The sequence below is a fragment of the Lissotriton helveticus genome, chromosome 3_1 (genome assembly GCF_964261635.1).
Source record: "Lissotriton helveticus chromosome 3_1, aLisHel1.1, whole genome shotgun sequence".
Lineage (NCBI taxonomy): Eukaryota > Metazoa > Chordata > Amphibia > Caudata > Salamandridae > Lissotriton > Lissotriton helveticus.
Window position 1 is genome coordinate 1,042,486,083 of NC_136061.1, and position 14,749 is coordinate 1,042,500,831.

At 44.9% G+C, this 14,749-nt stretch overlaps 1 protein-coding gene across 1 annotated transcript in view; it reads right to left on the bottom strand.

Moving 5' to 3' along the window:
* The window catches only part of MYO3B (myosin IIIB), a 2,563,893-nt gene that overhangs the window by 726,164 nt on the left and 1,822,980 nt on the right, over nt 1–14,749 (bottom strand). The window contains exon 24 of the mRNA XM_078681588.1: nt 9,693–9,770. Within this exon, the coding sequence (XP_078537714.1) occupies nt 9,693–9,770 (78 nt within the window). The remainder of the gene's footprint in view (nt 1–9,692; nt 9,771–14,749) is intronic.

Sequence of the window (14,749 nt, forward strand, 5' to 3'; positions counted from 1 at the left end):
CAACATGTTGTTTGTTCATTCACTCACACATAAGTATGGTTTTATGCATCTGGAAGTCACACTATGACACTCTATTGCCCTTTACTCTACACTACTCCATTCTGCGCTAACTCCACTCCACATTATTTCACTCCACACTACACCAGCCTACTCTACTCCACTCTATGCCACTTTAATCTACAAAACACTATGCTACTCCACTTTATGTCACTCCGCTCTATGCCACTCCACTCTACGATACTCCACTCTAGAACATTCTACTCTACGACACTCCATGCCCCTCCACTCTATTCCAGTTTATGCCACTCCGCTTTATGCCATTCTATAAAATTCTGCACCACTCTATTCCACTTCACTCTAGGCCACTGTACTCCACTCTTTGACACTCCACTTCATGATACTCCATTCTATGACACTCTACTCCAAGCCATTCTAGTCCACCCTACGAAACTCTAATCTACTCTGTGCCACTCCACTCTGCAACACACTACGCCACCCCACTCTACCTCTACAATGCTCTACTACATGTTACAACACTCTACAACACTTCACTTTAGGCCATTTCACTCTAGCCACTCCACTCTACAACACTCCACTCAATGGCACTTTACGACACTCCACTCTACGACACTCTTTGTCACTTTACTCCACTAAACGCCACACCACGCTATACCACTCCACTTTATGACACTTTACTTCACTCTACGCTATGCCACTCCACGTCATTCCATTCTATTACTCTTCGACACTTTACTCCACTCTGTGCTATGCCACTCTATGCCCCTCCACTATATGACACTCCAAAACACTCAATGATGCACTGCTCTACTCTATTCCACTCTACACCACTTCACTCTATGCCTCTCCACTCTATGACTCTATTACACTTTACTCCACTACACTCTATGCAACTCAATGACACTCTATGCCACTTATCTCTAGGCCACAGTACTCCAATCTACGACACTTCACTATACTGCACTCCACTCTATGACTCTCTACTCTATTCCATTCTGATTCACTCTACAATACATTAGTCCACTCTATGCCACTCAACTCTGCAACACTCTACGACACTCTTCGCTACTTCAGTTTAGGACATTCTACAATTCTCCACTCTATGACTCTTCACTCTTTTTTTTTTAAACAGGTTTTTATTTATTTAGGGTTTAAACCTTCCGGTTTCAGAAATTCAGTACAGATACATCAATCTCTCAGCTCAGATCAATCTTATGAAATAACAATAAAATGTATTATAAACATTTTTGACATACAGCTAAGATTGTAATGGAAAAATATGTAGGATGAAATAATATCTCCTGACCTAGAAGAGCATACTAACTGTAAGCATATGCATCCCCATTCTTCACAATGCATGTAACAGGTTTAGATTCCCCCATAAACAAATCACAAAAACACAATCTTATAAACAACCCCACCCCCTCCCACCCTGGTCACGTACAAAGAGAATCTCTGGCCATGCTATAAGTCACTTCACCCAAACGCTCAATACGGCAATGTGATTATTCCGCGCTCAACACAGGAGTGTCTGAACACTGCGCCTCTGTATCATCCTCAGCGTGGACTACTTGTGTTTCCACTGATCTCTGTGCGTCAGAGGCTATTTCTAAGGGGATCTCCAATATCAAAGCGTACCAGGTACTAGCATCTTCTTCCAACTTGTCATCCCTCCTAACCCTTTTCATACGGATCCACTCCGCTGTCGCCCATTCCCTAAAATCTTTGGCCCAAGTTTTCACCTTAAGGGGTTGGGAACCCATCCAGTGGATCGCTATCCGTCTTTTGGCCAGCACTAGCCCCAGTTGGAGAAATCTACGAGTAAGCTTCTGCCCCTTAGGACAGGGGAGTAAACCCAACAGTATCTCTTTAATAGACTGGAGTAGTGACCATCCTGTAACTTGTTGCAATCTCTCTAGTATGGAGTCCCCAAAAAGTGCAGTCTCGAGCACTCCCATAACATATGCAAAAATGAGGCATCATCACAACCACATCTGGGACAACAGGAGGAACAGCCTGGATATATTTTATGAAGCACTCGCGGGGTGAAATAGCTTTGATGTACAACATTGAATTGGATACGTTTAAATCTGGTATTGGAACTAAGGAATTTTACTCCTTTATGTACCCTCTTCCATTCAGAATCTGTAAGGGGCATCTCCAGCACTTCATCCCATTGAGAGTGGATCGGAAGCGGGTGCGCAGCGAGATCCGCCCTTAATGCTCGATAAATATGAGAGACCAGTCGAATGCCTCCAGCAAGACTCACAATGGCCTGAAAGGTGGCAGCTATCGGAGGTTCCTCAGGAAACGTCGACTATATCTCCCTTGCTACTGCAGCCACTTTTGCATACTGAAGATATTGACCCCTGCTCCCTCTGCGACATTCTACTCCACTCTATGACAGTCTACTGTATGACACTACACCCTACGACACTCCACTCCAAGCCACTCCACTCTACAACACTCTACGACAGTCTATGCCACTCCAATCTACACCACTTTACTCCACTATATGCCACTCCACTTTAAGACACTTTACTGCACTCTAAGCTATGCCAATCCACTCTATTCCACTCTGTAGCAATCCACTCCACTCTACTGCACTTTATAGCACTTTATTCCACTCTACAACACTTTACTCCACTCTGTTATGCATCTCCACTGTACATCACTCCACTCTTTGACACCCTATTCCAATCTCTGCAACTCCACTCTATGCCATTCCACGTTATGCCGCTCCACTATATGCCACTCTATTCCACTCTACGTACCTTTACAACTCTCTACAAAACTTTACTCCTACGCCACTTCACGCCCTCCACTCTACAGCACTCTACTCCACTTTGTGCCATGACACTCCATGTCCATCGACTCCACTCTATGCCCCTGCACTTTACACCCCTCCAGTCTACGCAAGCCTATGCCACTCTATATCACTCCACTCTACACCACTCCACTTCACTCTACTCCACTTCAATCTACTTAACTTCACTCTACTCTACGCCAGTCCACTTTACAACAATCCACTTTATGACACTCTACGCCACTCTTCAGCACTCCACACTACTCTATGCCACTCTACTCCACTCCATGCCACTCCACTCCATGCTACTCTCCTCTACGACACAAATATTTATCCATGCTGAACAGTAGCCATGCTGGTGTACAATAAGGCTAAAACCCATTGCCAAAGCCAACGGCTCACGCCTAGGCGAGACCTATTGGCATTGCCGGTGCTTTTTAGTTTGACTTATTCACAAGTTGATTTTGCTTTGTCTGGGCTGTTTGTTTCTATTTATCTGATGCCTCAATTGAAGTGTGCAAAGTGAATGGCATAAAAAGACAGAAAGGAAAAATGGCTGTGCAAAAATAGAACTCACGTACACTGTGCAAAATGACTGGTATGGTTGAGAAACACTCTGTTCAAAAGACAGGCTTCCGGGCACAAGCGTGGACCAAACCAACTACAAAAGACATGCTAGGAGATATATTATACAAATGTCAGGTCACTGGACATGCATGCAAGGCACACGCCTTTCAGCAGATTTGCATGTCTTACCCAGAACGCAATGTCTACAGCGCACAATGAAGCAGATTGTCCACATATTGGCACTAACATGCTGTGTAAAGCACAATTTGTGGAGTTGAATGTGTACATGGCAAACCATGACACACAGTGAAAAGCAAATCCGGAAGTGCAGTTAGTGCACAAGACATGGCAAAGTACTCAATGGTTTATATTTTGCCCATGAAGGGTAAATGTGCAAACCAACTGCATATATTGCCCATTTAGGAGGATGGAGCTACACACTAACTGGGGAATTATCAGCCCGCATTATCAAATCACCTTGCACATCCCAACAATAAATGCTGTATGTGCACAGAAGGTCTAACAACTGTGTAGAACTGGTGTAGCCTGAGTCATTCTCTAATTACTCTAAAATAGTGTTTACTTGGAGAAAATGGCAAACAATCTATTTCCACTCCTTTGTGAGAATGCCCCAATCATTTTAAAGTTAGCATGGAATTTCTGCATACCTACACATGGTATTTGTTAATACTAAGGCTTAAAAGTGATTGATAATAAAAAACACAGCGCAGATAGCCAGATGTTTTTGTTTTTTGTTTCAAATACTCCTTCGTGACTTCCTGGCTGGCTTCAAAGTTACTGAAAGGTTACTTCCATAACTTACTCATATGTCTTCTGAATCCCAGCCTGTAACTCACAACATCCCGGGGTACCTTCCTGGGACCTTGCTCCCACCCTTCTTTCACCAGACTCAGAGGTCCTCTGACTGGGTGCCCATATGACAATTCGAAGGAGCTGAAACTCACTCTTCTCTGTGGCACCTCTCTGTAAGCGAAAAATAGACATCGCAAGAGGCTATCCCACTTTTTGCTCAAGGTCTCAAGCAGGCTTCTGATCATACCTTTCATAGTCTTGCTGAAACTTTCAACAATCCCACTGGTTTGTTGATGGTAAGGGGTGGAAAACGTGTATATTACCCAAAATGGAGTGAGGTCGTGCACTGCATAGATTTTTTCATTGGTTATGTTAGTACACCGTGCTCCAGAAAATCGTTCCCTGCTCAGGAGCATGCTTCTATATGAATATGGTTCCAACCCCACGCCTATGGGGTGTCTTTCCAGGCACAGGTTGTTAGGTGTTGAGAGCTACAGCAAGAATAAACAAAGAATGCTTGACAAAGTTTGTTGTTCCATATGTTTTTAGTCTTCAAAATATATTCATTCCATATATTTCTTTGTGTTTCTTCAAATGCATATGTTAAAGTATTCCATCATACATCATAGCCTTCCTCTGGTGGGAACCCTGACCACGCATTCCGGAGCCCCCCCACATAACTTTCTAGACACTCTGGTGCTGACGCAGAGGTCCGCCTGCTCAGCAAGCTTCTTTGAGTCACTAAGCTTGCTATCAACCAAGTGTTGGCACAGCTTTGAAAAACAAGTATCAAGCATGTGCTCCTTTAAAAACAAGTTGTACAAGCCTTCATAATCATTAACTTTGCTTGTCCTCACCCATCACTTCCGTGCCTTACCAACATAGTCCAAAAAATCTACAAATGATTGTGTAGAGCATTTGTGACTGTCCCTGTACTGTTGTCTGTAGTTCTTAGTGACCAACCCAAACTTATTGAATAAAATGGCCTTCTTGGCAGTGTAGTTGGTCTGGTCCCCCACCTCTAGTGTAAGGAGTGTCTCCCTCCCCACCCTGGCCATGTACTGCCAAAGATTACCCCCCTCCCGAACTCTTCTGGGACCTTGTTCACTTTCAAAGCCACACATGTTGCCAACCAATCATCTATGTCATCCACGATGTTATAACTGGGCACCGTATCTTTTGGGAAATTAAATCTGGACTTGTGAAGACACTGCGGGTATGCTACCACCAATAGTGTTGTTGCTGGACCCCACTTGGAGGGCTGTGATATGCAGCTCTCTGAGGCTAAGCTCCTGGACCACCTTCCTTTCCTCCATGGCTAGCCTCTTCTCTTCTAGAGCTTGCTCTTTCTGCAATTTAGCCAGGACCTGCTTCCTCTCAGTCTTGGCGCGCTCTAGTTTGAGTTTCCTCTCCACCCTCCTGTCTGCAACTCCTCTGGGGACAGGCTATTAGAGGACATACTGCTGTCTGGTCTAGAGTGGAGTGCAAGTCCTGAGAGTAAATTGCTCCCCCCTTTGTAGGCTGCATAACAAGACCCTCTGTCAGGTCCCGCCCTGATCCTTCCTCAGACACAGATCCCTCCTCCTCATTAATATCTCCTTCTAGTTGGGCTGCTACCCATGCTCTTAAGGCTTTTTGAAGCTCTGCCTTCTTGGCACTTGGATTATAGAACACCCTCTCTCCTGGCAGAACTACTTCAGCTGGGCCACTGTGTGTGCCTCCAGATTGGCCAGCTTGAATTCCATATTGCTAGGCAGGACCAGAGACATTGCAGAGAAAATGGAACGTGATGAGAAATGACTTTGGAAAAATCAAAGATGTCAATCTGATCAGGAATTACAGCTTAAAATTGTATGAAGGAATTTCCAATGCTAGCCTATGAGAGGAGTAAACCTCACAGAAGTGAAAAACGAAATAGTCTTTTTGTCACTATAATGACAGGCAAAACATCAAAGTTAATTTCCTACCTTTTATTTACATACCACCCTGCCTTTAGTGTTACTTAGGGCCTATCTTAGGGGTGACTTATATGTAATAAAAAGGGAAGTTTAAGGCTTGGTAAGAAGTTTTAAATTCCAAGTCCAAGTGGCAGGAACCTGCACACACAGGCACTGCAGTGACATGCCTGAGACAGGTTTGAAAGGCTACTTCTGTGGGTGGCACAATCTGTACTGCAGCCCACTGATAGAATTTGAAGTACAGGACCTGGGAAAAATGGTACACCAATTTAAAAGAAACTCACCAACACAACAAATATGCCAATCAGTTATACACCAATCTCATCGTGTTTAAAGGAGAAAAGCATGCACTGTTTGGCAGCGATAAAGTGCTCGGAATCCTGAGGTAAATCCATGTAAATGAACTATAAAAATATATCAAAACATATACGCAGATGGGAAAGCATAAATGAAGCATGATGTTTTATAATTCTGAAGTGTGACAAACAAAGGTTTAATATGATCGAAACAAATCCGTACACTTTGTGATGCACAAATGAAATATATGATGAAACCCGATTTTCACACATTATTGCTAATGCGCTGTATAGTTTTATCAGTAAATCTGTATGTCTGTGCAAATTTAATGGCCATGTGAATGGAAAATGTGCTGTCTGTAAATGACCGTGTGCTGCCGCAAAATGCTTTAGTAATATATTTGTGACAGTGTGTTAAAAAATGCACCACCCACTAAATACTACATCATTACCACCCTGCTACTGAATGCATTTGCTACGCTTGTTCTTTGTGTGAGGTTTGGCTTTTTGACAAATCTTTTGGCTTCAGTGGTGTCGCATTGATGACAGCACTCCTACTCTAAAAACTGTTCCAGCGCCATTAAGCCCAATACTCAAAAAAGTTATGTTTTTTAGGACAGATGCTAATGCAAAATCTGTGGAAACATATTTCTAGGAAAACTTTCATTTTTAAAAGCTCATCCAAGGCTGCTTTGTGGTATTAGATACTCTGGACTAGCTAGGCTCTGAAAACCTACTTGTTGGCCCCAGAGTCATTGGGCTTCTGCATTTTGCTACCACCAGACTCCTACACAAATACTGCCTTACCACCCTATCAGAAGTCAGGATAGAGCAAGGGTTGGCCATTTTTACCTCTGTTCTATCCTGACTACTGTTAGGACTTGGGGCAACAATGAGAAAAGCTTGTCATTGCCCGAGGAGGCCCGTATCCTCAGACATGCTACATTGCTCAGGGCATGTGCAGTATACCTATGGATTGCAAATGTGTGAAAGGGACTTAAATGAAAAGAGCCCATCGCACATGTACAGTCCGCGGAGCCCTACTGATGCCCCTAATTTGTGCTGCTGACATGTGCAACTTCCACTGTCAGGAGCACAGGCTTCAGTATTGAAAATACACAGTGACAGAACTTTCACTTCGCCTGTTTACATTATGGCTGCTCAATTCTATATAGCAAAGTTTCTCTTTCTATGCCTAATGCTGTTGGTGAGTCGCCACACTAGCATTCCATAGGCAACAGCCGTCACTGCATGATTTCTTCAATGCAGTATTAAATTTCAGTCAGTGGTTTCCGGTACTGGCACTGGCACTTAATTGTGAACACCAACACTTAACGACAGTATGCCACATGGTGATGCTGTCTGTGTAATTTAGAGATGAGCGGCTCTTTATTAATTCGATCTATATTAAAAACGACTAATTCCTACAGCCCAAGCCATTCTTATAGCTTTGAGGGCCGGGCATAGTCTGAATAATCACACTTGTAGTAGTGTTATGGTTTGTAGCTGCGTATGTATTGTCGTTGGCAGCGCTGGCAGGGGCAGTGGGTGAGTAAAGCTGCAGTGGCCTCCTGGCGAGGGCCCTGGCTCATATTTTATTACAAACTAGCAGCCCGTCCCGACGTTGTCCGGGTATGAAATAGAATGTGTGTAATGTGTGTATTTGGCAAGGGCAATTTATTTTAAAATCTCGCTGTAGACAACATTTTTTGTTTCATTAGAATAGGGACGGAGAAGGCCCAGCTGCAGCCCTGGTTGATGTTAGCAGGCGCGTGTAATTGGTGTAGTGATCCGCCGCCTGAGCCCAGCTACAGCCTTGGTTGATGTTAGCAGGCGTGTGTAATGTCATTGAATGAGAGAGTTATCAGCCGCGGGTAAATCCGTTTAATGAGAGAGTTGAGTGACAGCGAGTAGGAGAGGCTGCAGTAATTGTCCCCGCAGACACGCTCATTTGCGTGTTCCCCCTCTTGAGGCCCAGATGCAGGTCTGTTTGATGTTAGCAGGCGCGTGTTCCCCCGCTTGAGGCCCAGCTGCAGCCCTGGTTGATGTTATCAGGCACGTTTAATTAGTGTACTGATCCGCCGCCTGAGCCCGGCTAGAGCCCTGGTTGATGGTAGCAGACGCATGTAATTTCGTTGAATGAGAGAGTTCAGTAACAGCGCGCAGGAGAGGCTGCAGTAACGTTACTTACCAGGCCTCCAGGTGAACGCGTTTGTCACGCCCCCAGCACACGGCCACAGCAGACGATTAATGTACGACCCACATGGCATGAAGGGCGGAACGTAGCACACGCCCCCAGCGTTTCTCACGCCCCCAGCGTGCCCCTTGATGCGGCGCAATTGCGTTCACATGGCATGAAGGTCGGACACACGCCCCCAGCGTTTCTCACGCCCCCAGCGTGCCCCTTGATGCTGCGCAGCAACGTAATTGGCGCTTGTATGTACGACTCACATGGCATGAAGGGCGGACACACGCCCCCAGTGTTCACCCACAGCCCACGATGTGATGGCCGTACCACATGCCCCAGCGTTAGTCACACCCCCAGCCCACGCCCACAGCACAAAGCAGACACGCCCACAAGGGACTACTTTGCCGGCACGGTTCTTTTACCTTTTCAATGTATAGAGGAGTTGGCCTAACGGCTAAGGCGCTCGACCTCGGACCTGGGGATCTGGGTTCGAGTCTTGGTAACGACGCCAAACATCCTGTGATTCTGGGCAAATCACCTAATCTCCCCGTGCCTAACAAAAATGAATGTGTGTTCTCATGTAACGTAACTGGTGCTATGTAAAGCGCTCTGATACCTGATTCAGTTCGGGTCAAGTTCGCGCTATATAAAACTCTGCAAAAAAATATATATGGTGGCCGTTTGCATAGCCTATGTCCTTCTGCTGCAACTGCCCTTTCCAATGCTGTATTGGGTGTTGTGATTGGTGCTGTGGTTACTGAGATTACCCGCCTCAAAGGTTTGGGCTCTCTCTTTATAATATTAGTATGGATTAAGCACTGTTCCTGATAAATTGATATAAAATAAAGCATTTTTAATAATGAAGAAAAATGCTTGCTTAAGACACCAGAGCCCACTTTTCAAAAGGTTTTTCACAGGATCTTGCATGAAGCATAAAAACATAGCGCCCATTTACTTAGCATTTTAAAGATCCACGTGTACAGCAATAGATTATGCTGGGTTGCACCAGGCTCTGTGGCAAAATGTAGTACAGAAACTTTACGTACCCTGAAATAAGAAGCCACGGTTTGTCGCTTCATGTTAGTCGTTTCTTCTGGATGTCGCATCATCTCCATGGTGTCAATCTGGCAAAGGGATGAAATGTGATTGGTGTTAAAACGTTTAATTAATAACATTTTTACTCAATGACAGTCAATCATAAGATGCAAACGATATCAATATTTCATCATAATTAATTTTTCATGCGAATCTCAAAACAGTTCCTGATTAGGTTTTCTTGATGCATATGCAGTTTTGTCAGGAGGAAACTGTCAAGTTGTTATGAGACCAACATCATAAAACAAATGCAAACAAGGTTCGTTACTGGTGTCTGTAAGGGAGTCCGTCTAGTGCTTATTGCACTGGGACTTCCGAGGCTCACGTCTCACAAATCACAACCCTGAATATATATATTTATGATACTCACCGACAAACTGACGTTTAAGAGCACTGTGGTTACACCGCATCATTAAAATTCTCTTACATTTCCCTGTATGGTTACTTTCACTACCTCCCTTTTTTAGGTATCGAACATATAAGCATTTTGTTTTTGTTTTACCATGGTTGCTTTATGGTTGCAGTGCTTGCCCATGACTGGCCGAAGCAGAGCTTTTTAGTTCCTATTTCGAATGTGTTATCAATGATTTTTAGATGGCTTGTAATGAATGACATACCCTATTTTGCCCTTCTACAGGACTCACTGCAATTCCCCCAGAATGAACGCAGCGACTTGGTCCACTGGGGGAGGAGGTGGGAAGTCAAGTTACCAGGGATTACAAGTGGGTCCCTATATTCCAGTGAGAAACGAATAATTACCAGGGAAATCTGGAATACGAAGCCTGAATCCGTTGGTAACACCTCATACACCCTGAGCGTCACCCGAAGATTGTGGCTGCTTTCATCTGCTGCCAGGGCGTGGCTTGGTCAGTAAGATTGTGGGGTGTGAGCTTTACATTTTCAGATAATCACGCAGGCGAGCATTATATGACAAGTACGGACCAAGAGAGGGCTTTAAGGGGCAGTGGAAAGGGAGGGGATTGTGGACTGGTATGAGTACTAAGTGAGAAAAACACAATATTTTGTAAAATAAGCAATATTTTTTGGGACCTTCAAAAACAAAGATAAGTGCATGTGAGTGTGTATTTGTCAGTGTGCGAACAAAAATACCAGGTGAAATCCAACAAACACCTCACCATAGCCGAATGAAAGCACCTGTCCCCACTATTCATCATAAAATACATTTATTAGGTGGGCGTAATACCCCCCAAAAAAACCTGAAGTTACGCCCTGCCTGCTGGAGACCTTGAGTGAAAAATTCAATTCTTCTAATTATGAAGGGACTTGTAATTCCCATTACAGGCACCACTGGATACCATAATGGGGGTTAAGTAGGATAAACTATGATGTAATCAAGCACTGGAATTAAGTCCCTAAATGTTTAAAAGATGAATGACTTATGTTTCAAACTATTCCAGTCATGTGAAATCATGATGATATGTTTTGCAGAAAACTAGGGCGTCTTTATCTCTCTCAATGTGCACACATAACGTTATAGTATTTATTTATTTATTTATGTGTTTTACAGAGCGCAAACTTGACCCGTTAAGGTATCAGAGCGTTTTACAAGGGAATGTAGCAATATACAGACAGGCTTTGAATCAACCAGTAACAGATCGAGTAAAGGGGGGGGGGGGGAAGCAGGGTAGCCCAGAAAAGGGCCGGGTGGGGAGAGCTGCATATTACGCTTTTAGGGTCTCGTTGAGGTGTGGGCGGAGCAGCGAGGCTGCTGCCACGCCATGCGAGATATATTGTAGGAAGGGGGTGCTGTGGGCCCCGCCCCTCCTTTTCATTGGGTATCGTCAGCGTTTAGGGTGGACACTGGCTTCCCATTGAAAAGGAGGGTTTTCGGTTGCCGCCCTGTCCGCTTTTTAGACAACTCCTACGGACACGGTGGCCTGTTTTCTGGCTTGTCGTGACTTTTCTTGTCTGCTTGCTTATTTGACAAGCAGATGGGAAAAGTCTTGCAGGCGCAGAGGCGCAGGGGGCACGGTGAGTGCAGCTCTCCCAGGGCAGGGCTCTCCCTCCCAGCGTCTGCCGACAGGCACTGTGGCAGAGGAGAGTGTCTCCCCCGCCCTCCCACCTTCAGCCTCTTCAGTTGTTAATGCTTCCTTTTCTTGTAGTTTATTGCCTTCACTATCTATTGCTCTTAATCCCCCTCTTGTGAACGTTGACTTCGCGTTGTCTGTGCTCTCTACTGTTCTCTGGTCCGTGTCCTGCTATTTTTGTACATTATACTTTGTAACGTTTCTCTCATGTAACGTAACTGGTTCCATTGTACATCGCTCTGACACCTTCGGGTAAAGTCCGCGCTTTATAAAAATGCATAAAATAAATAAATACATAAGGGAAAGAAGGGCACGTATTTACAGTTTACATAACCAAGTACGCAAGACGAGATAACATATTTACAGATTACGTTTACAAATGTTCCAGATAAGGCCCCAAGTTTCAGACGGGATGACTAGGTAGTCCAAGGGGAGGCACTGGATGGCCATAGATCAGGGCCATGGTGGTGGTTGAGGCACAGTTTAAACAAGAAATTTACCCATAAGGAAGGTTTTGGCTTCCTTTTTGAACGAGTCAGAGAGGGAATTCTTCTGATGTCAGGTGGGAGAGAGTACCATATTCTTGAAGCAGCCCCAGTGAAGGCCCGATTGTAAATTATTTTTTTCCAAAAGCGTGCAGGTTGGAGTAAGAGGTCTCTGGCCGATCGGGAGTTTCTGATTCCTCCGGAGATCACAAGTTTCTGTGCCAGGTATGTAGGGGAGTTAGTGTATAAAGCTTTGTGCGTGATGCATGCTAGTTTGAGCTGTGTTCTTGCCTCCAGGGAAAGCCGGTTGAGAGCTTTCAGGTGTGGGGAAATATGATCGTATTTCCTTGTGCCGGTAAGTAGTCTGGTGGCGGCACTGAGGCAGGCTTTAAGAGGTGCCAGGGAGATCTTGGGTAAACCTGAGAGGGTAAAGCAGCCATATTCCAGTCTAGAGATGACAAGTGCTTGGACTGCCATTTTTAAGTCAGGAGCATCGAGGAAGGGTTTCAATTTCCTAAGGTAGCTCAGGTGGCTGTTTAGGCTATCGAATTGATGTGGTTCCGCATGTTCAGGTTGCTGTTGATGGTTATTTCCAGGGATTTGGCTGAGTCCACGATGGTCTCTGGGCAATTTAAGGCTGTGATAGCCTTAATCCATGATTGGATCTCAAGGTTGGTATTGGGAGGGGAGACCAGGAGAAATTCTGTTTTCTTTGCATTGAGTTTGAGTTGATTGGATGCGAGCCATTGGACGGTAAATTTCAGGGCTTCGTTCAGGGAGAGAATCTCTTCGAGAGATGAGGTTTTGATGTAGATCTGAGTGTCATTAGCGTACATATGGTAGGAGATATTAGCAGTGTGTAATACTTCGGTAAGCAGTTCTAGGTAAAGGTTGAAAAGGGTGGGTCCCCAAACCTCTGGGGGGCCAGCTGAGCATTTTGCCAGGGCCAGTTTTGGTTCCGAGTCCGGCCCGGACAGGGTTGATCCTTGAGGGACTCCAACCGTGACCGGGGATGGTGACGATAGGTTGCCGTTGATTAGGAATCTCTGTGACCGGTTTTGGAGGAAGGACCTAAACCATTCTAGAACAGTGCCATCCATTCCCATCCTGAGTTTGAGGCGTTCAAGTAATTTTTCATGGTTGACGGTGTCAAAGGCACAGGATAGGTCCAGGAAGATTAGGAGACACGTTTTGCCTTGATCAAGGGCTTTAAGGGCATCATCCACGATGTGGAGCATGGTGGTTTCGGTGCTGTGCCCTGGTCTAAATCTGGATTGGAAGTCATCGAGCAGGTGGAAGTTGTTGATGTGTTGACTCAGCTGCTGTTGCACACATTTCTCTAGCACTTTGGCTAAGAAGTGGATGTTGGAGATGGGTCTGAAGTTGTCGGGTAAGGCTGGATCCAGCATTGGCTTTTTTCAGAATGGTTATTGTATAGTACATTATACATTACATATATAGTACATTATAGTACATTATATATTATATAGTATATTGGGTATAGTATTTGTGTTACTGAATCTATGTATACGGTGTCCCTCTGTGCCCCTCAGTGCTACTTAGATCCCGTCCTTGAGTGCACTCCCCCCCCCTCTGATCTGATAAGGCAGTTCAAGGTGATCAGTGGATGGTTCCTTGTCAGTGTCTTGATTCTGAGTGATACTCCAAGACAGTTAAAAGAGAGGCCTGCCGAACTTGATGAATACAGTTCCAGTAATAATAGGAGAATGCTCTACAGTTCCACCCAAGTGTTGGTCTGAAGACAAGTCCTCCCTTTTGGCAAGGTCTGCCCAGTCTTCTGACTCAGAAATGATGAGTCCCACTAACTTGGAGCTGCGGTGGCAGAACTGCCAATTGCCCAGGAATAACTCCAAGCCCTGCTCCCTCTCTGACTGAAGACTTTCTGGAGTATTCTCTTGTTTCCCTCTGTTTTGAAAGCAATGAAGCCATCTAGGTGAACAAGGACTTCGTGGGGAGTCAGATCTCGAGCCGTGTGTACATGAGCCTCAGAATGTGGCTGCGACTTCAGAGAGCCCTCTGGCATCTTCACAGAACGCCAGTAGCCAGCAGAAGAAATGCATTGATAACATGGACATTCATTAACAAACGGTAAACTAATCTACATATATGTTATGTTTATTGAGACAACAAGAGTTTAATTGTGCTTCTGAAGACTCAGGATTCATTTGTCCTTCAGTGATAGGGGTGCATTGGGATTAAAAATCGGTCCGGGCACAATGAAAAAAAAAGTGTGCCACATTTGCATATTGCCTTTCCGCAAAACACTGCTTGTTGCTGAATCTCTCTCTCTCTCTCTCTCGCTCTCTCGCCCCCTACCCCTGCCAGCTGTAATTACCCGGGAAAGCTGGAGAAAGTGACAGAGGCGCCAGCAGCGGCCCCTTTCCCTAACAAGCATTGGAAAAGCCAATAGGTTCGGCCTATGTGAGATTTATCGGATTTGCTAATGTTTTTTAG